The sequence below is a fragment of the Falco biarmicus genome, chromosome Z (genome assembly GCF_023638135.1).
Source record: "Falco biarmicus isolate bFalBia1 chromosome Z, bFalBia1.pri, whole genome shotgun sequence".
In the NCBI taxonomy this organism is placed as follows: domain Eukaryota; kingdom Metazoa; phylum Chordata; class Aves; order Falconiformes; family Falconidae; genus Falco; species Falco biarmicus.
In genome coordinates, this window is record NC_079311.1 from 7,065,953 (window position 1) to 7,089,935 (window position 23,983).

The 23,983-nt window shown below is 40.5% G+C and overlaps 1 protein-coding gene across 2 annotated transcripts in view; it reads right to left on the reverse strand.

Moving 5' to 3' along the window:
- Positions 1–23,983, reverse strand: part of FAM172A (family with sequence similarity 172 member A) — a 270,150-nt gene that overhangs the window by 125,246 nt on the left and 120,921 nt on the right. For both annotated transcript variants that reach the window (XM_056323941.1, XM_056323942.1), the window contains one exon: positions 15,239–15,457. In XM_056323941.1, coding sequence (XP_056179916.1) covers positions 15,239–15,457 — 219 coding nt within the window. The remainder of the gene's footprint in view (positions 1–15,238; positions 15,458–23,983) is intronic.

A 23,983-nucleotide genomic window follows, 5' to 3' on the forward strand; every position in this document is an offset into this window, starting at 1 on the left:
GCCCTGAGCATGGTATCTGCCAGCCCCTGCAGGTGGACTTACCTATTCTAGTTTAAGGAACAACGGCAGCAGTTTGGCCAGAGAGACCCCAGTTGGTAACCCCCCCCTCCCAAGACTGGGGCAGTTGCATTTCAGTACCCTGCTGCTGGTACGTATCCCCTGCATTTCACATGCATCTTTTTTATGCCTCCTCATACTTTCTCCTTTCCAAACTACTTCATCTCATGGATCGAGATTCTGCCCACAACATACTTCTGTCTACTGTAACGAACATCACCAAAGGCGTCCTTCTGTGTGACTGAATTATGGGAACAGAAAAGTATTTCTAAACCAAACCGTCAGGTTGTATCTTTGCAGCTATCTCACCTACCAGCTCTGCTTCTGGCCATTAATAGACTAATTGTGGGGGCAAGTAAATAAAAAATGAATACAGTACTTTTACAAAAGGAATTATACTTGCAAGACAGAGAGATCATGTCAGTTGTTTAAATGACTACATTGCATTTTTCTAAACACTAAACCCAATTCCCTTTGAAACGAATGTATCTGAAACATTTGAAAACTTGTAATGGAAGTCATGTAGAAGTGTTATTTTTCTATTTCCTAAAGTACTTAAATACCATTTTACTTTCCAGTTCTTTCAATCTGTTTATATGTTTTAATGAAAACCAGACTTTTTTTTTTAAACCATGCTATTGCAAGAAAAATAGCATTTTGGCCAAGAAAAATGCAGATTTCCCCACCACAGGAAACAATGAATCTAACAAACTTCAACACATTTAAGTAAAACAACAACTTAGTATTTTCATTAACAGCTATGGCTTCAGAACAGAGCTCGGCAGTAAAGTCTCTGTTACAGAGTTTGTGTCTCTTACACGCACTAAACTAAATAGAACAGCTTCGCGCCGTATTTTTCTTCTTGACATCTCTGTCTCTATTTATTATGCACACTCAAGAGCAGTTATTTAAGTGAAAGAAAGATTTAACAGGCTCAAAGCTATTTGATTTCTCCTAATAAAGAGAGCAAAGTGCTCAGTGCTTTAAGTAAACTGATATACTATTTATTTAATGCACAAAGATTTGCTGAAGTGCCTTAATATGCAGTGTACTATAATTAATTGTATTTGACGTAACTGCCATTAGCTTATAAAATAATTACCTAAACAGATCACAAACACAATGTTAAATTCAGATTTGCGTTTTCTTTCGCTTCTTGTTTCGACAATCTGAAAAGTTGAATGTTGAGCTATTCAAGCCTTAACTCTGCTTCTCTGCTTTCCTGTCCAGACCCACCTCTGCTATTTTTGTTTCACAAAAAGGCAAGCTAGGAAATGATCTTTAATCCTGACGAGCAACCTCAGGACTTGCTCGTTCTACCTCTGGCTTGAACCCTGCAACTCCCTCACGCTGACCGTTCTATTAAAGCAGGCTCTTTCCTGCTCAGATTAGCGATGGCATTGCAGCAGCGGTGCATTGCCACCGCCGAAGATCATTAGACATTAGATCACCAGCAATTTTCTTCTAACGCAGTGTCATTTTTTAACAACTCAAAACATCCAACTACATAACAGACAGCTTGGCTGTATTTTAAATTAGCACAAATGCTAAAGCCAGGAAATGTAATTCTCAGGATATCGGAACAAAAGGTTCGGAGAAAAAAGAATTCTTATATACCATAAGATTATCAGGACTAGACTGTCACACTGTGACCTTGCTGGCGTCTAGCTAATCTGACAATATTTGGCAGAGCATTGTTTCAAATCAATAACTAATTAACAAAGTACAAAAGAAGTTGTACTGTTTTTGAGGCTCCTTGTTAAAAATGGCTTTTGGTTGCACATGGGCAGAAAGGTCGCTTTTATGACATCTTCACGAGTCTTTCAACATCTTGCCACTGTCAGATTAAATTACTTTTAGCAATTAATTGTCATAAGTTAAAACAGAAGCACATTTGTTACAGCAGGTTGTCATAATGACATGGTGAGCAGTTGTTTTGATATGAATTTCTTCCACTGACCCTCTATCATATCTTAATTTTTTTGGTTGACCTAACTAGAAAATTGGGAGCAATCTTCTAACTCAGGCTGCACAGGGCAAACATTGGGGGTCTTACTGAGATTCTAGACTGAACAATAATGGAACAGAAATTCCAGAGATAACTGAAGACCTTGAGAATAGTATGTATCTTCTATAGAATATGTAACCTACAATGTCTGTCCCAGTGGGTGGGATAAGAAAAATAAACCCTCAAAAAACCACATGGATGTAGCTTTTGTTACTGTTAGAAATGGTCCTTGATGCTATTTTAATCTTTATTAGCCAACACCATGTGTTTGATGTGTTTTAAAACAAGGATTAAGTGGATCCAACATCTGCAACTTGCACCCATTCAAACCCTTGCTTCGTTTTGGAGGTTTGGACGTTACTGTGCTTCAATTAAAAATAATTCTACTCTTTCAAGTTCCTTTTGTTAAACAACTCTGTATCACGATGCACGCATATTGTCCGCCCTGCATATTAGTCCTCTAACATTTGTCACGTTTTGTGTGAGTTTGCTACAAAACACTGCATCAGGATGAAAACAGACAACAGTTCTAACAAAAGCCCCCTGTACTTATGTGATAAATGCTAAACCCCATTTCAGCTGCCTGCTAGGCTTTGCCTTGCCACCCCATTACCAGAGCCTCTCTGAAAAAAAATCCAGTTTTCTCATCAACGATGGTGCAGAGCCAATAAAATTTATCAGGAAAAGATAGAAGCATTATTGATTGAGCAACTTCTCCTGCTTAGTATCTCAGGTCTTTCTTCTCTGAGGTCTGTTACCTATTGCTGTTGGGAGGGAAGAAATAACTCTGAGGGAGTAGCAAAAGCAAGATGGAGAGCACATCCATGGGGTGTAGGCAGCAATGCGCTCATTAAGGTACACAATAGAAATGTTAATCAAGACCTTAAGGAAAAGAGTGTGAGGAGACAACATAACCTCCTGTACTTGGGTTTGTGTGGCAAGGCTTTGGTAGCAGGGTCTGCTGGGGGTGGCGTCTGTGAGAAGATGCCAGAAAACCTTCAACCTTGCCTGATGGAGCCAACACCAGCTGGCTTGGAGATGGACCCGCCACTGGCCCAGGCTGAGCCCATCAGCAATGGTGGCAGTGTCCCTGGGATAACATATGGTAAAAAATGGTAAAAAAGCTGTGCAACAGCAGCTGAGAGGAAGAGGAGTGAGACTGTGTGAGAGCCACAGCCCTGCAGCCCCCCAGGACAGGGCAGGAGGAGGCAGGAGGGGCTCCCGGCACCAGAGCAGAGATGCTCTGGCAGCCCGTGGTGAAGACCATGGTGAGGCAGGCTGTGCCCCTGCAGTCCATGGAGGTCCATGATGGAGCAGACACCCACCTGGAGCAGGGCAGAGGGTGAGGAGCCCTCCCTGTGAGGAGGAAGGAGCGGCAGAGACAGTGTGTGATGGACCGACCACAGCCCCATTCCCTATCCCCTGCGCCGCTGGCGGAGGTGGGGTGAGGAAGGCAAGAGTGAAGTTGAGCCCAGGAAGAAAGGAGGGATGTGGGGAAATTGTTTTAAGGTAGCTCTTATTTCTCATTATCCTGCTCCACTGTCAATTAGCAATAAGTTAATTTCCTGGTGTCAACTCTGTTTTGCCCATGACAGTAACTGCGGGGTGATCTCCCTGTCCTTACCCTGATCCACAAGCCTTTTGTCATATTTTCTCTCCCCCGTCCAGCTGAGGAGGGCAGTGATGGAGTGGCTGGTTGGGCACCTGACAGCCAGCCAAGGTCAAGCCACCACATCTCCATATTGCCATGAAATGCCCCTGTGCTTGGTGCTAGGGAATGAGGTGCAAATGAACAGGAAAAGAGAAGCAGGACTGACTCTGTCTTGCGCTGAGGAAGAAAAGAGATTGTGCAGAAGAATGGACCTGGGCAACTGCAGGATCTGTCCTTACTGGTGGCAGCAGAAAAGCTGTAAGCCCAAGATCAATCTGGGTAAGCTGTTTCTGGTCCTGGATGTCCTGCAGTAGCTGTTTAACTAGATCTTCAGGCTAACTGAGACTCTGGAAGAGCTCTGATAACTTTTATGGCTAACAGCAGTTGAATGCTGTTTAACAATCCACATTTAATATATTTTGCTATTTTTGTAGTTTAGCTCTGCTACTGCAAATGTTTCTGTGCTAACATATTTTAAATCTTAAATCCTGTTTATAATAAAGCTGACAATGAGTGGTAAGAACTGATAGTTGCCAGGTACCAGATGTCCTGGAAACCCCCCAAACTGTGATCACATTCACTGTGCCCAGCACCCCAGTACAATGCCAGAATACCCAAAACTGTCTCTCCACCGAGCAGCATGGATTAGTTTTGGAGGTGGCAACACAGGCAACTGCATGAGCAGACTTCTTCCAATGAACATCATTCACAGAAGACTGGACAGGAGTATCTTAAATAATTTGTAAGCCTTTATGAACGTGGGCTTATGAACAGGTTCAGGGGATGAAGCGAGACTGGGGACCTGTCCGAAGGCTTCAAGGCAACCTGCAGTTACTGCACTGGCCTGCAGATGAGATACAGATTCAGCTCTCACTTTGAAATTAACAGTGTAGACAAATCTTCTTAGAAGCGGTTGTGCACAGGCTTAATTAAACTGTTGCTCACTAATGCTTTAATAAAGTTGCAGCCCTTTTAATTCCACCATGTCTATCCTCTTCTAAACATACACTTGGCAAATAATCAATTTGAATGTCACAGGGTATTTTTTCTCTTCCTGAAACTCCAGAACTGCTTTGTAGTTTAAAACAACAGTTTGTGGACTCAAATTAACAATGTAGACAAAATTCTTTTTTGGCAAAGCAATAACAAAGGAGAGGGAGTAGGAAGGACATGGACAGTACTTGTATCCTTCCCATTATTCAAAAATGGGCACGCCAGTAACACCTGCAGAACATCGGTGAAAATACTCCTGCTGCTGCGGTGCTCTAAGGTCCTTCAGCAAATTTAAGTGGATGATCTGGCTTGGGGAATTTACTGATTTCTAAAGAAATCACAAATATTCTGCTCAACATGCCCATGTTAAAACTGCCGAGAAACACCACTCCCTGTCTGGAGGGGCTTACATCTTTCAAGGTGCATTTCTGTAGCAGTACTTGTTCAAGAGCACGTGGCATTAACCATGCTAACAGCTAGGCAGGCTTCCTGGTCTCCATCACCTGAGCCTGCTTTTAGTACGTGGATGACCAACCACAACCTCAGGAGTACCAAATGTTCTCAGACAGGGAAATACACCCCTCTTCACAGTGTCCACAAAGCCCCTCAGTTACCTAAATACTTTTTTGAGCACTGAGATGGAACTTAATGTAGAGCCACTGAACCACATCAGCTAGAGAGGACCTCTGAGGGTCATCTAATCCAACACCACGCTCAAAGCTGTGTCAGCCAGGACTGGTCACAAGTGCTGTGCCTGATACCTTTAATCAAAGGCAAAAAGAGCGAGCTCGGCAGTTCCACTGTCGGAGAAGTGTAAAGATGTATGTTGTGGAAGCTCCTCAAACCCTGAACCACATGCATTTGAGACACAGTGACTTTGAACACACCCCAGAGAGGTCCTGCAGATGACTACCACTGTGGGCACTATATGGTTTACAATATTTCCATGTCATAACCTTTTCTTTCCAACTTTTGTATGCTCTGTGGACCCCCAGCACAATGGAGGCACCTTTCACAACTGCGCTGTCTTTGTTGAGTCTAGCAGACCTGAATTTTGCCTGGTCACTTTATCTTTGGGTAGAAATAAGCACGACTTCATAGTGTTGTTAGAGAATCGTATCATGGTTATTTACCTCAATTGTAACAGAGTAAAAACAGTATCTGAACTTCCACTCCAGTGATGATACTGTCTGGTGTCCATCAGGATGAAAATCCCTTTAAATATCAGCCAAAATCAGACAATCAGTCAGCTGGGGTAGCTCAAAACAGAGAGGAAGAGGAACGGAAATGGTAAAATAACATGATGAACAAACAGCCAACAGCAGCAGAAAGGTATTTAAAACAAGTGGACTCCATGACCAAATCAGATGCTGTTATTTTAAGATCTATCACAGCAATAACTCATTTGCCCACTTAAGGCAAAGCTGCCAGAGCCTTAAACAGCATGCACCGTCTGAAAGCTTGACATATCTCAACGAGGAGGATTTCATACACAGCCAAGGTCTTCACTGGTAAGGGATTTAAAAATAAGCAACAGCCATTAAACATAAGCCTACTCTTTTTTGGCAGCCAGTGCAAAGGACACATGATGAATAACAGGATCCTGTCATCAAATGTGTTTGTTCATTTTTCAAACAACAGGAAAAGTGGAGTACCCAGCGGCTCAGAGAGGTGTAACTGCCAGGTGGAATGTGCGAGGGCAGTGACTTATCAAAGGGTAAGACCACAAAGTTAATTGCAGAACTTAGAAATCTTTCAAAACTACTTAACGCAGCCTAAGCTTTGCTACATTTCTTCATTACTTAATTCGCAAACTTCAAAAAAATTCCTCGGCAAACCAGATCCCTGAAAGAAAAAAATATCTGTCTTCTTAACGTCTACGTACAATTAAGGGTTCTATTTTCCCAGGTTAAGAGCAGAGTGGCTATGACAGAATTAAGCGATAATGTCAATTGCCCACTTTTCTAGGATATAGGCTGAACTTGCAAGATCCATGCAATCAGATTATTCAGTTACACAGCAGGTGGAAAAGATAGGAGATAGGAATGAAAAACTATCCTGGAAGGAAACACCAGTCTGAAAGGACAGACACGTTGCAGATGGTTATGAAGTACCAGGCGTGTTGTCTGAATTAGCTGTATTTTAAATATCTTGTACTATACAACTGGATGAACTGATTAAATCTTTGCTTTTGACGAAAAGGAAACTTTCCAGTCTTATCTATCCCATGCCTGCACACACTACGTCTCAGAGCCCACCTCCTGCCAAGCCTGTAGGATGGCAAACACGCAAGAACATGTGTAGGTTTTGTATGCTTTAGTGTAGGTAGTGCCCACGTGCACACACATGCACGCGTGTGTAAGGGGGAACTGGCCCCTGCAATTCACGATGTACTATAGGTGTAATGACTGATGCAAATTTAAGTGACACTAGATGATGTGTAAGTTGCAAAGTTAAGTCTTTTGGGACAGAGCAACTCTTCCACTTTCTCCCTAATTCAGTCAGGACATGACAAAACCAGAGGTAATATCTTTGCGTTTTTTTTTTTTTTTTTTAGAGGTGTAGAGGCATGGCAACCAGGAGCAGCATTTTATTAAAGAACTAAAAAACTGACACTTGGCTGGATGCATGGTGAATTATTTCAGCACATCCTGACAGCGAATGAAGGATCCCTCCTGCTATATGATCTAAGTGCAGAAGAGCAACTGGAGCCGATGCAGCCCTGATGTGCAGTCCCCATAATTACTCACACTGCTCACCAGAAACAGAAGCAGCGTGATTATATTGGTCAAGAGCTACTAACCCAGGGACGTCCCCTCCTTTCTGAATAACCTATTCAATATGGCTGTAATACATTTCTCACTCCACACTTTTGCTAAAAGTACCAAACTAGAAACTCTCAAACTGCTGCTTAAGAGGCCAGAACAAGCAAGGCTCCTCAGCAGACACCACTCCTGGTAACTCTAAATGCACCTTGGTCTTATTGTATTCAGTGGTTTCTCTCCAAGCAGTGCCATCTATTGGGAAAACTAACTAAAATTCGAGTATTACTTGGTAATAAAGAAAAATATAACTCTTTGTGTATTGACAAATTCACTCTTGCCAAGTACTGATCAAAAACTACAGAGACAGAGAATGAGAATCAACTGTTAAATAACAAAGTGTCGAAGAGTGTGGCTGAACAGCATGCAGCCCATTCAGAGGAGAAAACCTGCTACCGACCACAAAAGACGAAAAAGCATTTTTGATCAGTTTAGCATCAGCTTTTAGCCAGGGAGAGGAGGATAAAACAAGGATTCAGCTGAGAGAGGAACGGGAAGATTTCTCAAAATTTAGATGAGCTCGTGGCTGGAGATAGCATAGAACATACTACTTTAGGAAAGCCTTCTGTCTGGACACTATGAAAATGAAGTTAACAGCTCTGAAGTTGGTAAAAGGGAGTTCTCAGGGCGTGCTGATCAGCTATGGAGTTCACTAAGGCATAGCAAGAAAGGAGGTCATGACTCCGTTCTCCTCAGAGCTCACAATAAGGCATATTTCTTTGCCTGTACAGGGATGACAATGAGCTGATTGTAAAGATAAAACTTGTTCTTAAGAGGTAAATAATTCAAAACAACATTGCATGGCAAGTAAATTCACAAAAAGTAAGCATTTTACTTAGTAAAAGCCTTTACTCCTAAGGATTTTAAAACGTAACAAATGAAAAGGTTATATTAATTAATTTTCCAAACTGTCAGCCACCTATGAATTGCAGGGTAGGAACTGACATTTTTTGGGGGGCAGTTTATTCCACATTCCTCCATGCCACCGTTTCCTTCACTACTTCTAGCCCCTTTTGTCAGCTGTCACTGCTGCAGGCAGCCAAGCAGACGACAGAGGAACTATGAGATCTATCTTAATCCAAAAGCTGGATTTTTTTTTTTTTTTAATATTTTTTCCTGAATTTTCACTTTGTTTTCTGTAGCATATGAGGTGAAAACAACGTCCTTGAACGTACTGTGCATCCTGTGCCCCGGTTCCCTGTCTGCTGACATTCATTTCCTAGGACTCCACAAATGTTGTTTTCCTGACCTCCACACATCGTGGTATGGTTCTTGCAACCCCCTACTCAATACCCATAGATATTTCTAGAGTGGGGTGGGAGGGGGTGTCCCCACAGAAAAGGGTTATTTTGCAACAGTACCACTCATCTTAAGATGACTATATGTATTTCTCTCGGAAACTAAATTTCATCATCTCTCACTGTTATCAAGGCTCTTATGGCTGACTGGTTCCCAAGAAAAAAACATGCAAAGAATCTCCAAGTTTTGCAAAGAAGTGTATGCTGCCACTTAAGCCCCTGCTAAATTTTTTTCTGCCAGTTTTCCCAAACACACGGTAATAATCTAGCATTAAAACACACGACTGCGTGCAGTACATTAGAGGACATTATCCCTGTTTTGGATATCAGCATAAAATATGTTATCCTTTGATTCTGTTGGATAAACAATACTTGCTGAGAGCAATCTGTACTGGCAGGAGGACAGACCAGAAGACCTATGAGGTCTTTTCAGTCCTTCGCTGCCATCACTCCACAATCAAAGACAGGCAGCGTCCAAGTACGAGAAGTTTGAGTAATTCAATTCACCTTTGCCTTCAACAAGTAGGTCCGCTTTCTGCTGAGCTAGTTTTTTTTACCATTAGCTCGCTAACTGGCCAGGTTTACTAAGCATGAATCCCATCTGAAAGGAAGGAGGACTCACCTGACCTGTGAGAGACAGTCTTTTTTAGCACAACAGGAGCACCGCACAGCTCACGGCGGGAGGAGAGACGCAAGCTGGTTCTTTCTTTTGGAAACTCACACTGCTTGCCTCAAATTTTAGGAGCCGGATCTAACAAAGCACATTTTGTCAGCATCGCGTAATGAATGTTTGAAAGACACCAAAGCTAGATGGCCCCAATTTATTCCTTTTCTTTGATTAAACCATACTTGTGAAATGCAGAACAAAGAGAGGGTACGGCAGGAAGAAGAGCCAGTGGTGCTCTTGAAGAGATGCAAAATCTTCCTTCAGTGATTATCTGTGTCTCTGATTTCTCACTTGCTCAAGGAAAAGAAGACAAATATAACTTTTCTGGACTAGTAGATGCAAAACATACCATAAGAAGTCTTTAAAATCTCTGGATTCTTTAGAATACCTACTTTAACTGCACAAGCTAAATAGCCTATGCATAGATTATTGAATGCTGCTACAATTTAAACTCTACGTAATTCAGCTGTTTAATGCAAGTTGCTTGTTCACTGTGGTATCTATAGAATGAAATATACATACATATTCTTCCTGTTATATAGAGACTACTGTAGGAACCTAAAGCTTATCTGACCCTTTAGGAATGACGCAGAGGCCTGACTGGGGGTGCTCAGTGCCACTGTAGATGCTTTAGAGCTCTCCGCTTTGCCTTCCAGCTGCTCGGCCAAGCTGGTGGCAGGTCTCTTAGCAGTGCAGGTCCTGCAAGACCCTGGCCAGATCTCTCCAGGTGTCTCAGACATCCCGCAGTACCCAGAATGTCACTACACTTTTATGACCCAGCACCTGAAATGCAGTCTTTTTTATAAACTCTGAACGCCCAGTGGTGAGAAGAATAAAGCCATGGTGGTTTCTAAGCAGTTCTCATGGGCTTGCCAGCATGATTTTGCTGTTGCTTGGAATAAGATTTCTCAGGAACGTAAGGAAGTGACGAGCTTTGAAAGGTAAATACGTACAAAGCAAAACCATGTGTTATTTTAAAGGTCTGTGTAAAGTAATGCTGGTAGTTGTAAAATGGGGAAAATCCCCAGGCGTTGTGATATAAACATTGGAGTGAGGCTTTGGAGGTTCGAGCCGTGATGTCCAGGTCACCCACAGACTTCCTCTGCGCTGGAGCATGTCCCTTACCTCTTGGGAGCTATCTGCCTGGCGCTTGTCATTTTGTCTCTTCTGGTGGAATAAAGGGCTTATTAGCCTGGTCTCAGCAGCGCGCTAATGCAGTCATGCAGGCTCTGGACGAGAGCAGACGCGTGCCGTGCCAAGTCGCAGAGCAGGCAGCGGGAGCCTGTGCCTGGCCAGGGACGGCCGCAGGGCCAGACCCGCACAGCTGGCGGGACCGCTGCTACGCCGGGACATGGCCCCGTCTCCCACGCCAAATAAACCCGCTGCACCGAAAGGTCACCCGGCACAGGCGGACACTCTGCGGTGACCTTCAGCTGGGCGATGCCTCGTGTCAGCCCTGCCGAACAATAAGCAGAAACGGCACAACTGTGCTCCAGCGCTTGCCAGGATTTCCTGCCCACCAGCAGTCGCCGCGTACTTAACCGTGTATTAATAAACCTGCTTGTTGCCACTTTCTCCTAAATACTGGCACAAATTATCCTGATGCATCCATTTTTAGTAAAACAAATTAATTAGCTGCACATGATCTTTTCCTATTTAGTCTCTCACAGAAAACGGGGAAAAATTATTTACAAAAACTATGCCACATCCAAAATTAATTTGATTTCATTGATACGCTATCAGTATAGATAGCATTGTTACAGACTGTGCTACAGTAAAAATATTTGCATTAAGAACTATTAAAGCAGCTAAGCTCAGTGGAAAAAAAAAACCAACGGACAAAATTCCTAGCAGACAGGCCTAGGAAAGGCTTGTTTTGCCCTTTTGTAGGCAGTACGTTTTTTCAAAAGTACTTTTAAAAAGGCAGTACCTTCTTAAAACAGTACCCTTTTGCCCAGAAAACCTGACCCCATCAGTTGGTCCAATAAAAGTACTTCTTCCTACTTTCTTCGTCGCCTCTTTGATATCCTTCAACTATTGTGGCAACAACATTATTGCAAATTACTGTTATTATAAAATTATGCAATTTATACTTTTTCCTTTAATAACATTTCAGAATCTATTCAGTATACTTGTTTAAGTGGTGAATGCTATTTAGAAAGGGATAAATACTGATTTACATTTCTAAGTGTCTTTTAACATAGAGAAGACACTGTCAATGTGAAAATCTGTAGGGAGTGGGAGATGGCTTGGAGGATGGAGGGAATAATCATGTCACATTTAAGCCTGTATGATCTGTTTCCATAGAAAAAGGTTAGAGATCAACAAATTCTCAGTTTAGCTCAGTAATAAATGAAGGTTGGCTAGGGTTTCTGGGGGGAAGCATTAGCCAATATGTACAGCAGCAGCCTCTGGTGGTCTAAGAAAAAATGGTAGTATCTATAAGTAAGGATAGAAATGTTTTTTTTAAAAGCATGTATGTATATATTTAGCTATTTGACTCAATCCTCCGTTCAACACATTAAAAACCAGATGCTTTTAAAATGATCTGCTGGCAATATGCTTGTTAAAATCTGAACAGTAACAGTATTAAAATTCATATGCATTCATTAGCATGTTATATAAAAGTAAAATGCTTTTGTTTAATCATTCCATAAAGGATTATAGTCAACGCTGATTATCAAGAAGTTTTTTCCCTCAGTTTGCATTGACAAAAAAGAAACCAAATTTATAAGATTGTTACTGAATTGATGACATTTTCTGTCTTCACTCGTGAATTCAGTTGGCAGATGTTTTCAAGAACAAAAAATTCTGTCTTATTACAAAACATATTAGGCAGGTTTTTCTGCCATAATGTTTGACATGATGTTTATTGCCCAGACCAAATCAGTCCCTTTAACAAGCTATAATATATGCCAGAAAGTACATTATTTCATAGTTAAGGAAACTTCCAGCATGAAACAATAAGCACTTTGATCTTTCAAGCACTATGCTTAATGCACTACACACTCCCATAGTCGTTTTTATTTGTACCCATTTTGTACAAAAATACAGTGCAATTTGAGATTTTGTATTTTAAGACTCTGCTTTTACGTGGTTTTGAGTATCTCAGCTTTTTTTTTTTTTTTTTTTTTGTCCCTATGAAAATAAAGAAAATACTTCAAGAAATTCACTGTGGAAGACTTGAATTTTTCCAGTTCTTGGAAAATCTAACTGCACAAGTGGGGGCATCATCCACACAGCTTTAATTTGTTCAAATGGCATTTCCTTATCAGATCACAACAGTTCTCAGTGACCCTATGATAACATAACTGATGATATTTACTCCTATTATTTAACAGTCTGAAACAACTTCTCCTCCAGCATATCTGACACAAACAAATTTTCCTTCAATGTTTGACACCTTCTTGTGAGGGTATTTTTCCTCCAGTCCCTCTGTACCAGTTCTCCCTGCTTGGCAAAGATGATGTAAGGCTTGCTCAAGTTTTTCAAAACTCTTTGATGAGTTCTTTATGAAACACATACCATCCTTAAACATTTCTGCGGCACGACATGTTTTGTTTCAAGAGCCCAGTGAGTCAAATGTACGCATTGCTACGCAGTAAGTAAGGGTCATATCTAAATTGCCCTTTGAGATTACCCCAAACCAGCTCCAACACCATACCGCCAGCAGCCCGTGGTTGCGGTAAGCCCGGCAGCAAGTCCCAGGGTGCAAATGAGTAGTGATTCCTGTTGCACATGTAATCCTACGGACGCAAGCATGGGAGGCAAGAAATACACTGCAAATATGCATTGAACCATTTTTCTTTTTTTTTTGCATCATGCAATGCCTGGACAGGCTGACAACTGTGCCTGTGGCCAGGAAGGTGGAGCAGAGCACACTATGCTCACAGCTCCTCTTGCAACCACCTACAGACTTAGCAGTTCTGCCCAACAGAGTAAATGGCAGTCTAATGGCACTCCCCAGTTTTGTTTCAGAAACGGGTAGGCAAGCAAATTGCAGTAATTTGTCCTGCCACACACCAAAGCAGAGATGCTTTTCATTCTGTTTAAAAAAACCTCTCTGTACTAGAGCCGATTAAAGAAAAAAATCCAAAGAATTCTTTTAGAATAAAATACTGACTGCATCAGACAACGCAATTTCAGGTAATATGCCCAGGAAAGGAGACCACCACCCACACTTTCACTGGAACTTATGCTACTTCTTCCCTTGTTTTGAGAAAAAAAACAAAACCAAAGAAAGGGAATGTCAAGTCATAATTGAGGCACAGAGCTGCGCAAAAAAGAAAATGGGATGGAGTCATGCATTTTGTGTTTTTGGGGTCAAACCCCTGAAACCAAATTTCATGCCTCATCAAGAAGAAGAGCCACAAGAAGGTGGAATGGCTAAAAAGGTATTAAAAAAAAAGAAGACCAACACGGTGACTAGATGTCTTTCTGGGCAATACAGCAACACTGACTTCTGATGGACCTTGAGACAAGCCTGGCTGCCTGCCTTATAAAGCTGGGTCTGGCCGGTAGGCAGAATGGCATCCCTTGCAAACAGCAGTGGACAGAAAAAACAGTGCGCTTTGAATATGTATATGCACCCTTTTGTTTCCCATACTCACTAGCGAGATATTTCTCAAAAGGAACAGTAATATTTATGGTGTTAGTGATAAACTCACACCCAGGTTACAAACCCTTTTAAGTAGCCAGCAGAGCTGTATTCCTCCTACAAAGACTGTTAAACCACAAATAATAAAACATTAAAATCTAGGATGATTCTCACATGTCTTTTGCTGGATTTTTCTTTTTCACACTGGAAAGGCATATACATTTTTACTGTTTTATCTACCTTGTGGTGTTTCTGACGTTTTACTATTGAATGAAAATGCTAACTTTCACAATAAGGGCTATGGAAATTGCGTGACTCAGTCTTGAATGTATAATGCACAGTATGTATATGAAGCAGAATGTGTCAAAGTGCAAATAATATTGTTTGTGCCCCCTGCAGAATTAGAAATCCTCGGGTAGCGCTGTTATAACGATCCCATGCTGGTAGCATTACAAAGTGCAAAGGTTCACTGAGTAAGAAAAGAGCAAGGGACAGAGTTTCCTCATTACGCCATTCTCGAACTATTCTAGCTTAAATATTTATTAAGATATTAATAACTCGCCTTCTTTATCTGCCTTCAGAAGTTCAGCTGAAACACAATGGATGGCTGCTCATATGAAAACAATATATTATAGGGTAAATCTGCTACCACACAAGATGAACACCGGTATTTTCCACAACACATTATTAATTCAGCAGGTAATATGTTAAAAAACTATCAGGCTATAACCACTGCCTCCCCAGTACAAGCCAATATAATACAATAAATGCATGCATGACATCTGAAGCTGATAGGTTGCCTAAGCTGCACTAGAAAGTGTTTCTTATGTACACCTCTGTTTATAAAATCATTTTTACAAAGTCTTCCTTAAATCATTCTCTTTCTTGATAGCACCAGTGAGCTCCTCTGGGGTTTATTTGAAGTTCCCCTTTGAAATTAGAAAGGAATGTTTTGTAACTCTTCCAAAACTTCACGTTCAATAAGTGACAAACAATATCAATAGAATAAAGAGCCAGAAACTCTGTATAAACTCTTGAATGCCATCTCGGTAATGTGTTTGTTTTTAAAAAAGCATGCTGTTTGTTAGGCAATACGGACAGTAAACATATCTATGCATCATTAAAGAAGGGCAAAAGAAACTTACTCTAATATACATCTGCATAGTTTCTTTTTCTTTTTGTGGATTTCGATACTTTTCGTAGAAGTCACGTCGCTTCTTTGTTTCCTTCTGGATTTTATCTTTTCTTTCCCTCTTTTCTGCAGGTTCATCTGAGCTATCAGAAGACAGCTGTACTTGGGCTTTTGTCTTCTCCACTTCAATATAGTTCTCATTGGGATTCAGTACTATTACTCCATAGCCTTCCTGTTTTAGAAGAGAGAGAGACACACACACACACAAAAAGAAGAAATATGAAAAGGGAGATTTAATGCTTGAAAATGCCTTGCACTTACTTTAATGCTTTTAAAAACTTTTGTATTTATTTCAGTAACTTCACACAACATAATTTATAGAGGGGTATTTTAAGAATATTCATTTTGTTTCATTTCTGTCATTAAAGGGATATTGATGTGTGAATGTGTCTGTGCATGCACTTATGCTCATACACATCCCTCAGCATCAGAAAAGTTGCCTGTTTTACCTTTAAAATAATTTAATATGTTGTTTTATTCATAAGCACTTTATATGACTTTTTGAGAAAACAGTAGGAGAACTAAAAGCAAAATATTATTTTAAGAACACCACATAATGATGAATAAAAAGCTTATACCCAGCCAACAAAAACCTTTAAAATAAAAAGGATGTAGGGATTTCATATATATCTATATATATAAAATAAAATAAAAGAAAGCATGTGAAAAATTATTCACTGCAGTTTAAAATAGTAAAACCTTTTGTCTAGCTGACAAGCAGCATGCCATGCAGAACCCAATAGCAGCAGTAGCAATGAATCAATACCAAAACCGATTTAGTGGTATTGCTTACAAGTCAACTCTTTTACTTTGAGGATGACTTTTAAGTACATCTTTAAATCTGCTCTAAAACTTCACTGGGATTATGTCCTGTATTCAACCAACCCAGTGAAAATTCGTGACCTGCAGGATGCTTTTGAGCATACCAGCTGCATTTTTGTGCCTCAGAAAATGAGCCGGTTGAAAAATACATGAATTTATGAATGAGAAATAAATCTTGAATAAATCAGCCAATCATTTTATTATGATTTTTAAATGATGGCAAATCACAGAAGAATTGTAACACTCGCGGAAGATATAATCGCAAATGCAGGGAGAAAAAGAGAAGCACGTGCATTTAACAGATGAGTCCTTAAAGTTACCATGGGTTCCCAGTCAAAATCAAGCTGTCCTTTAAAAGTAAATTTTGATAAAGACTTACTTTTTGGAAACGTCTGTATTAATTACCTAACTGAACAGCTTTATTCTGGCTTTTCACTTGGTGCTGCGTTTTACACTTGGGCTAGGCACAAGGATCAAAGAGGTCCCGATACCTAGCTGGCCACAGCAAACCAAGCCCACGCCAACAAAAGATACTTTATTTGGGCTTGCTTTATTCTAATCTGTAGAGCCATTCACAAACCTTGTAGTGCATTGTGGCCACTGTCAGGTAGACAGATTGTCACTCGGTGATTTTCTACAGTTGGACACACTCGGCTAGTTATCAAAATCGCATCTGAAGGGAGTTCCTACCCCTCGTCCTTGTGCCCTTCTCAAACGTCTGCCGTAGCTTCTCCTCCCACCAAAAACCAAGTTAAAGGGCACGGTTGCACTCTACTAAACAGGGTGAAATAGAGGCATTCAGGACACTGTCTCTGGCGTAAGGGACGTAGTCAAAAAAGGTCACCATAGGCCAAAGAGAAAATTGCCTCCTTGCTAGATGCGGCGCCGTGAGTAAGTGGTCTGCTGTCATGTCGCTCCCCTGCCCTCCCTGCTGAGGGAACTGAACTAGGAAAAACATCGACAAACAGGCACATAAATAAATAATCAAAAGGGGAAGGGCAAAGGAAAATGGGAAATTAAAGATGGCAAGGTTTAGCATCTACCCACGTCGCTGCTGGTTACACTAACACACAACACTGTGCTGTCAACACATAGCATGTCCAACGCGGAAAAGTCAAAAAGCCCCAAACCCGCTGCAGGGGAGAATTGCCACTTACAGACACCCCTAAATTACACGCCTTGGACGAAAGGATGGGTTTCGGTGCTCACTAGTGGCTGAGCAGCACCACCTTTCCACGGTACATGGCAGGCTGGTGGGTTTGGGGCTCTCTGTGCTGTTCATCTCCTTGACCTGCTCGTTCTGAGCACAGACGTTGTGCGTTATCGATTTGTTTGGCTTTCTATGCAATGCCAAATGCAAAATTCATGTGTTTATTACAGGTCTACAAGTGTTACAGGGATATGAAACTCTGTGTCCACTTTAGGCTGACCACAAAACAGACACATAAATCATCAAAGAAGTAGAATTTGTCTAAGTTATTGATTATGTAAGTGAAAATTACATGACTCATTTGTCCAATTTTACGAGGACACAATGTCAATTTTTCACATAGACATCAACAGATGAAATATGATTCCATTTTTAAATTCACTATTTCATAAATCAATTAAAGGATTTTTATCAATTATATTTTAAGCAGTGTAACATGTCTCCCTTTACATCTTCTTTTTTTTTAATTTCTCCCTGATTGCAAGCCTTTCCTGCCAGTACATTTAAAATAATTAGTAACTGAGATAGGTTTTCCCATAACTGAGGAAAATAATTAAAAATCTTACAATTCATAAGGCTTTCTCTAGGAAAGTAGTCTCTTTTCAGACTGTTTTGCTTACATAATGTAGCTTATTTCCCTTTCCCTCATGCTTCTGCATCCTAAATGGCAAGATGTAAACAATGGCACCACAAAGAAGACCTGACAGTAAGATGTATAAATCAACACAGAAAACCAAAACGACTGGTAAAATCGTACCCAGTTACCACCTTTCTCATTCAGTCTTACTTAGCCCAAGCATTTTCCACTGAAGAAACATACTCGGCTCTAAATAACATCTATGCAAACAATGTGGCTTTTAAGCTCAATTAGGTTTTTTAAAAATGTATTTCATGTGGGCATAGGTGCACCATTAAAGGTCAGTGCAATCAGAAAATTAAAACAAAGGTGGAACTCCTTGCTAATGCATTGGGGTTGAGCACAGAGCAAGTCCATGCAAAACAGAGCACACCGGACCACTAATACCTTAAAAGCAAGCCTTTTGCAAGCTTTAATAACAGGCAAGATACACAGTCTTTGGCATGACTGTTAAGCAAAGTCAAAATCACATTCATTAAAAAATAGCTTTTTAAAGGGAAGTAGTGTTCAGAAGCGTGTACCTCGCTCGCAATGTCATTAAAAATATCAGTTTCAGCTACTATGAGCTTACAGCATTATTAAGATGTAGTGACCCATGATGTACTGTCATCCAGGAGAGTTTTTAAAGCTTGCCACCATTAGTAAATCAGTAGGTGTGTTTTCAGCAGACGTAAGAGTAGAGTAGTTCTCTCTTGTGTGTCCAGTGCACACAGAAGGAGAAACCTCTCTCTAAAGGGTAAAGTTTTTTTCACAGCAAAACGCTGAACTTTGGGACGACGGCCCCCCACCCCCCAGTCTTCAGCTGACTGAACCAAGCCAAGCCCCGTGCCCTACCACATGTCTGAGAGAATGCAGATGTTGCACAGAAGCCAAGGTCTGCCTGCATCCCCCATTAGTGTATCTGTGATGAGAAGCAATAATCAGGACAGACACTGATAAATACAATCCCAGCCTCTAATCCCTGAGTTCAGTGGATACAATTACAGCTTCTCTCTCAGACAAAACCACCCAATTAACAGCTATTTCCCCAAATTTCAGCGCTTAAAGGCAAGTAATATGTAATCTACACTTAACTACTAGCATCCTCCAGGTAGCTGCTCCTGGGGGTAGAGGACTGTATGCAAACGCCAATTTCAGGTTCATAAACACAAATACAATTAATGCTTCTGGTTGAGCCAGCAAACGATGGCAGAAGGAAAAGCAGGCGGATAAAATCAAGTGCTGGAAAGAATCATGAATCTCGTTTACAATACCTTTACTACAAAGCCAGAACAACGTAGAAGGGCCTTTTCCACTGTAATACATGGGCCAGAAATGGAGCGGTACTTTCTGCCTCTCACTGGAAGTTCAAGCGAGATGTTCGAAACGAAAGGAATACTAGAATTATTGCCTCTGATAGCAAGAGTCAGGTTAAAAAACACAGAGCCCCAAAGTATTTGAGGTACATTCAAAATCTTTTGAAATCTCCCCTGCCTGGCCACATGAATAATGAGCTGAAAGCATTCGGCTCTGCATATTAATCCACCAAGATGGGACACCATATGTGACCAGAGAGGTCAGGGCTGGAGAGGAATCTTTTGACCTATGTAACTATCTTTCTGGACTGCCAGCGCGGGTCTGTGAGAGATCATTTTCCTAAGCTTTATCAACCTGAATTTTCAGGTTTGCTATGTGGATTGCTGGCGACAAGACCGGAGTTAATTCCCAGGGGAAATGCAACTCAAAGTGCTCAGCTCTTAAACCTGCCCGTGGTTAAAGCAGACACAGCGGCGTCCATTCATCTTTCTGAAAGATGTATGCTCTGTTCATTGCCCATCTTTTCCATGGGAAGGGTGCATCTATGTCACTGTTGCGACATCGTAGGTGCAACAGTGGGATGAGGTCATGACAACCAATCAGAAGTCACTAGTGAAGCGTTAAAGTAAACATAGCTGTTGGAGATGCAGCTCAGCTTGAAAAATGCCCCCTCCATTATTTGAGCAATTTTCTCAAGACGTGACCTGAGACTGAAACGCCTGAAATGTCAGTTGACTCCGCTTTCTGTTTCCACCCAATGTACATTTTGGCAACTGCACCCTGCTAACACTTTGCGATATTTCCACCCCGGCTACACCTCGGCTGCCTGAATTCCAGCACTGTGTCCAAGTGTGTAAAAATGCTGTGTTGCTGCCAAACACACATTGTCCCACGAAGTTCCCAACTTAAAATAGCTCATCAGGTTAGGCAGGAAAAGAAAACATGCCACAGAAAGTTTTTAGAGGACCACCTGTTGTCTATTATTTTTACATAGTACTTACTCATAAATCATAACACAGGGTAATTAATCAAGCTGTCAAAGAGAAGGTCAGAGGTTATGTGGGGGAGTCAGAAGGTCATGCATGGGCTGATAGAGGTCAGGGTCACACCACATTCCTCATTATCAAGTTGGGATGAGAGACGGCCCAAGCAAACAAAAGTGAAAGCAGATGGAGAAGTGAGTGGATAAAAAAAAGGAGAAAATTTCACAAACAAAAAGTGAAAGAAGAATGTCAGTTGCCTTCAAACAAGGAGGAGAATAGAGCAGAAATACATTGAGATGTTCTCAAAAGGTCTCACAAAATACAAAGAAACTACAGTTTGATTATTTAAATACACTTAATATAACTTTCTGCCCGATCTTTCTGCAAACATTAAGTGACGCCGCAAAACAGGCACGGTAGTTTTGGTTCCGTTTCACATCTTAAGTCAATACTTCCAAGGTGAATTAGACAAAAGGAACCTATTACTGTGATGAAAGCCGGTGGATACGTAAAATTGCTTCTAAATGCTTAAGTTTATTCTTGTTTATGGCTACAACCAACAGACGTTCAATAAAACAGTTATAACCTGTTTGAATGATGTATTAAGAACTATACTTTCATATACACAAATCTTCAAAAACACAAAGCATCATAAAAGTCCCTCTGGATGACACAACAGTTATAAAATATTCTGTCATTACACTGACCTGAATTAGATGCAGAATACTGTGCAAAATTAGCTGTCACCCTTTCCTCAAAATCTTTGTTAATCTCATTTTGAATGTTTGCAGCTTTATCAACACATGCATCAATGTCAGCTCCTTGGTTACTGAACCGCTGTACTTGGAAGAAGATATAATTAAAATGTTTTGGCACAGAAAAGGTGAAATTGTATCTTCCCCTGTTCCCTGAGGAGTCTGTAAAACATGTAGGATATATTGACAAACACACACCCTTGTCTAGAGCCCTGACACCCCAGGTCACCCAACTGCTATTTATTTCAAAACATTCACTTTACACTTACGCAAACTGTCACCTGCTGTGTTACTAACTTTTAATGGATATTAGAGCCATAAAAACAATAAACTCTTCATTTCCTTTCTGTTACTACCTTCTAATTCCTCACTGCATTAGGTCTGTCTCTTATCTGCATGCAGAACTGTATTCACCGTATTTCACCATATATAGCACCTTTACGCTGGGAAGTATAAAACATGCCATTAGTATGTTTTACTTTGCTATTTGTTAATTTCATCCCCAGCACAGCCATTCTAAACAAATGAATGTTTAAGGCTAAAAAATCCCCACCAGACAAGCTGTTGCCAAACTTTGAGTTTACTGCTGAAAAGTTTTGAGAAGAATTTATGTTTTACATCTATCTATAATTAGCAACCCAAATATGTCTATGCGTAAGATCTGCAATCCTGTTTTATGATTGTTTGTTCCCAAGGCCAAAACTGAATAAACACATCCATGATTTGTAAGGATTTTACTCCCTCGGTTGCGTACCGTATTCTTGATAGGGAGCTTCTGTGCCTTTACAAGCACTAATTTCACTAGGATTTTCAGCAGAAAATAATTTCTCATGGCGACCGAAATACAAGAAACTACGCTATAGCATTGACTTAATTCTGTCAATTAACAGAAAAGAGCTATATTCATGTTCCAACCACTGCCTCAAACGTTGTTTAATAAACCTCAGCCCCACCACCTCTCCCCGATGTGAGGTTCAGGCTATCTGGGGGAATCAGCGGTGGGCTGAATGGGAGTGAATCCATGCCAGCCACGCAGGCAGGGGTACAGGACTGCAAACCATCTGCCCACAACAACCACCCAGGCTGCAGTAACAAGTTTCTGCTCTTCTTCATGAAGTGCACACAGCTTTGGGGTCTGTACAATCTGTGAGAGAGTGAACCCACCAGTTACACCCAAGGCCTGGCATCTTTTAATGATACCTTACAGGAACCCCTTCTGTAAAAAGTCTGTGCTCTAGAAGTTCCCCATCCTTCCCACTCCCCGTCCCCTCACTGTCTCCCCCCTTAAGAAGCTATTTTACTTCCTCTTCCAACAAAAATTTCAGAAGCTTCAGAGGGGTACAAGATCTCGAACAACAACCTCATGCACGTTTCACTTTTTCACTAAGATTTTAGTTAAAAGGTTATTCAGATTTATATAGAAATTAACTTTTTGAAAGCAATGCATCAGAAACAAGCATAAATCAAACGATCTTCATAAACCCCACACAAATAACAAGTAATTATTGGTTCTACTTCATCTACAGGGAAACCCAAGCAGAACAGCAGTTAACCCTGTGAAAGTTATGCTCAAATGAGGTGCAGAGATGAAGCTGGACTGCGGGATTTTTTAATGCTTCTATGGTATTTCTAGCTGACAGCTGAAGTTCTTCACTGCAAATTCGTTTTCCAAACCACTTTGCCTCCTCCCCGAGAATGTCACAGTATGTCTTAATTATTCTCATTTGTACTTCATAATGAATACACCCCCAAACAGGCTGTAAGTATGTATTTTTTTATGTTGCACAACATGGAAAAGTAGGTGAATTTATTCTAAAATGCACCCCACTTCCTTCCCTTTTGTAAGAGTGTAAAATCTTTTTGTAAACATTTTCTCTTTCTGAACTGTAGGTATCTCGATGGGCTCAGAGGTTTGTCTGGATTTGTAACATCTTTAGCTTGCAGAAAAGCAACCCAAGGTGCCAAGTTCTTCTACTTTACCTTTCATCTCCAAGAATTTATATGTATTAAACCATTACAGAAAAAAGATTAAACGTCAATCTCTTGGAAGGTCTGTATTTCAGTACTGTAAAGGGAAAATACATCATGCACATAAGTGTTTTCTGTAAAATCTTGAAGTTATCCAAGTCTTGAAAGACAACTCCCATTTAGTGTTGAGCATTGTTTGTGACTGCAGTCTAAAAATCTTCTATCTAAATGACACGAAATTCAGTTGGTTTTAGTATGTGCATGTATTCAGGCACTTCCCTGATAAAACAGCCACTTGTAATCTAAAAGTAAAGCTTCTGGTTTGTACCTATCTTCAACAAACAGGTGCAGTTCAGCACATTGATGCTCCTTCCTTCCCACAGTGACCTATGTCAGAAGACCTTCTTATACTTCTTCTGCTAAATAATTTAATTACTTATGAGTTATGGTTTCTTTGTAACCTTTTAAATGACTAACTCATTAAAATGCAAAAATATGCAAAACATGATGTCACTGGGTCAAACAGCTGTGTTGGTAAAATTATGGCTGTGAAAGTCCCTAAGAACATGAAAATATTAATAATTTATATTGCTCATTATATGGCAAAAACTCTTTAAACAGATTTAGAGACAGATTAATTTTATAATCACAAAACGCTACACTACCTCACGGTAACAAATCTTTTTACCATCTGTGACCCTTTTGTATACATAAAATATAGCTGAAAAATCTTTTTGTTAATATGTTTTAAGTTACAAATATTGATGAAAAATGCCTTGTGAAACTCTGATAGGGAAGTACAGAATTGTGGTTTTTTTTAAAAAAATAATAAAACCCCCTCTCTTTGTTATGGATTTTATGATCACTTCAGTTTTCCTGACTAGACAGCACATAGCAAGAACACATAGGTATTTCTTAAATGTCAGCAAGTCTTTACTGCAAATACTTTGCAAATTAGTATCACATGCAGCCTGGTCTTGTGTTGCTTGAAAGGCTATCACTTTTTTAACCCTGAATTTTTTTGAAT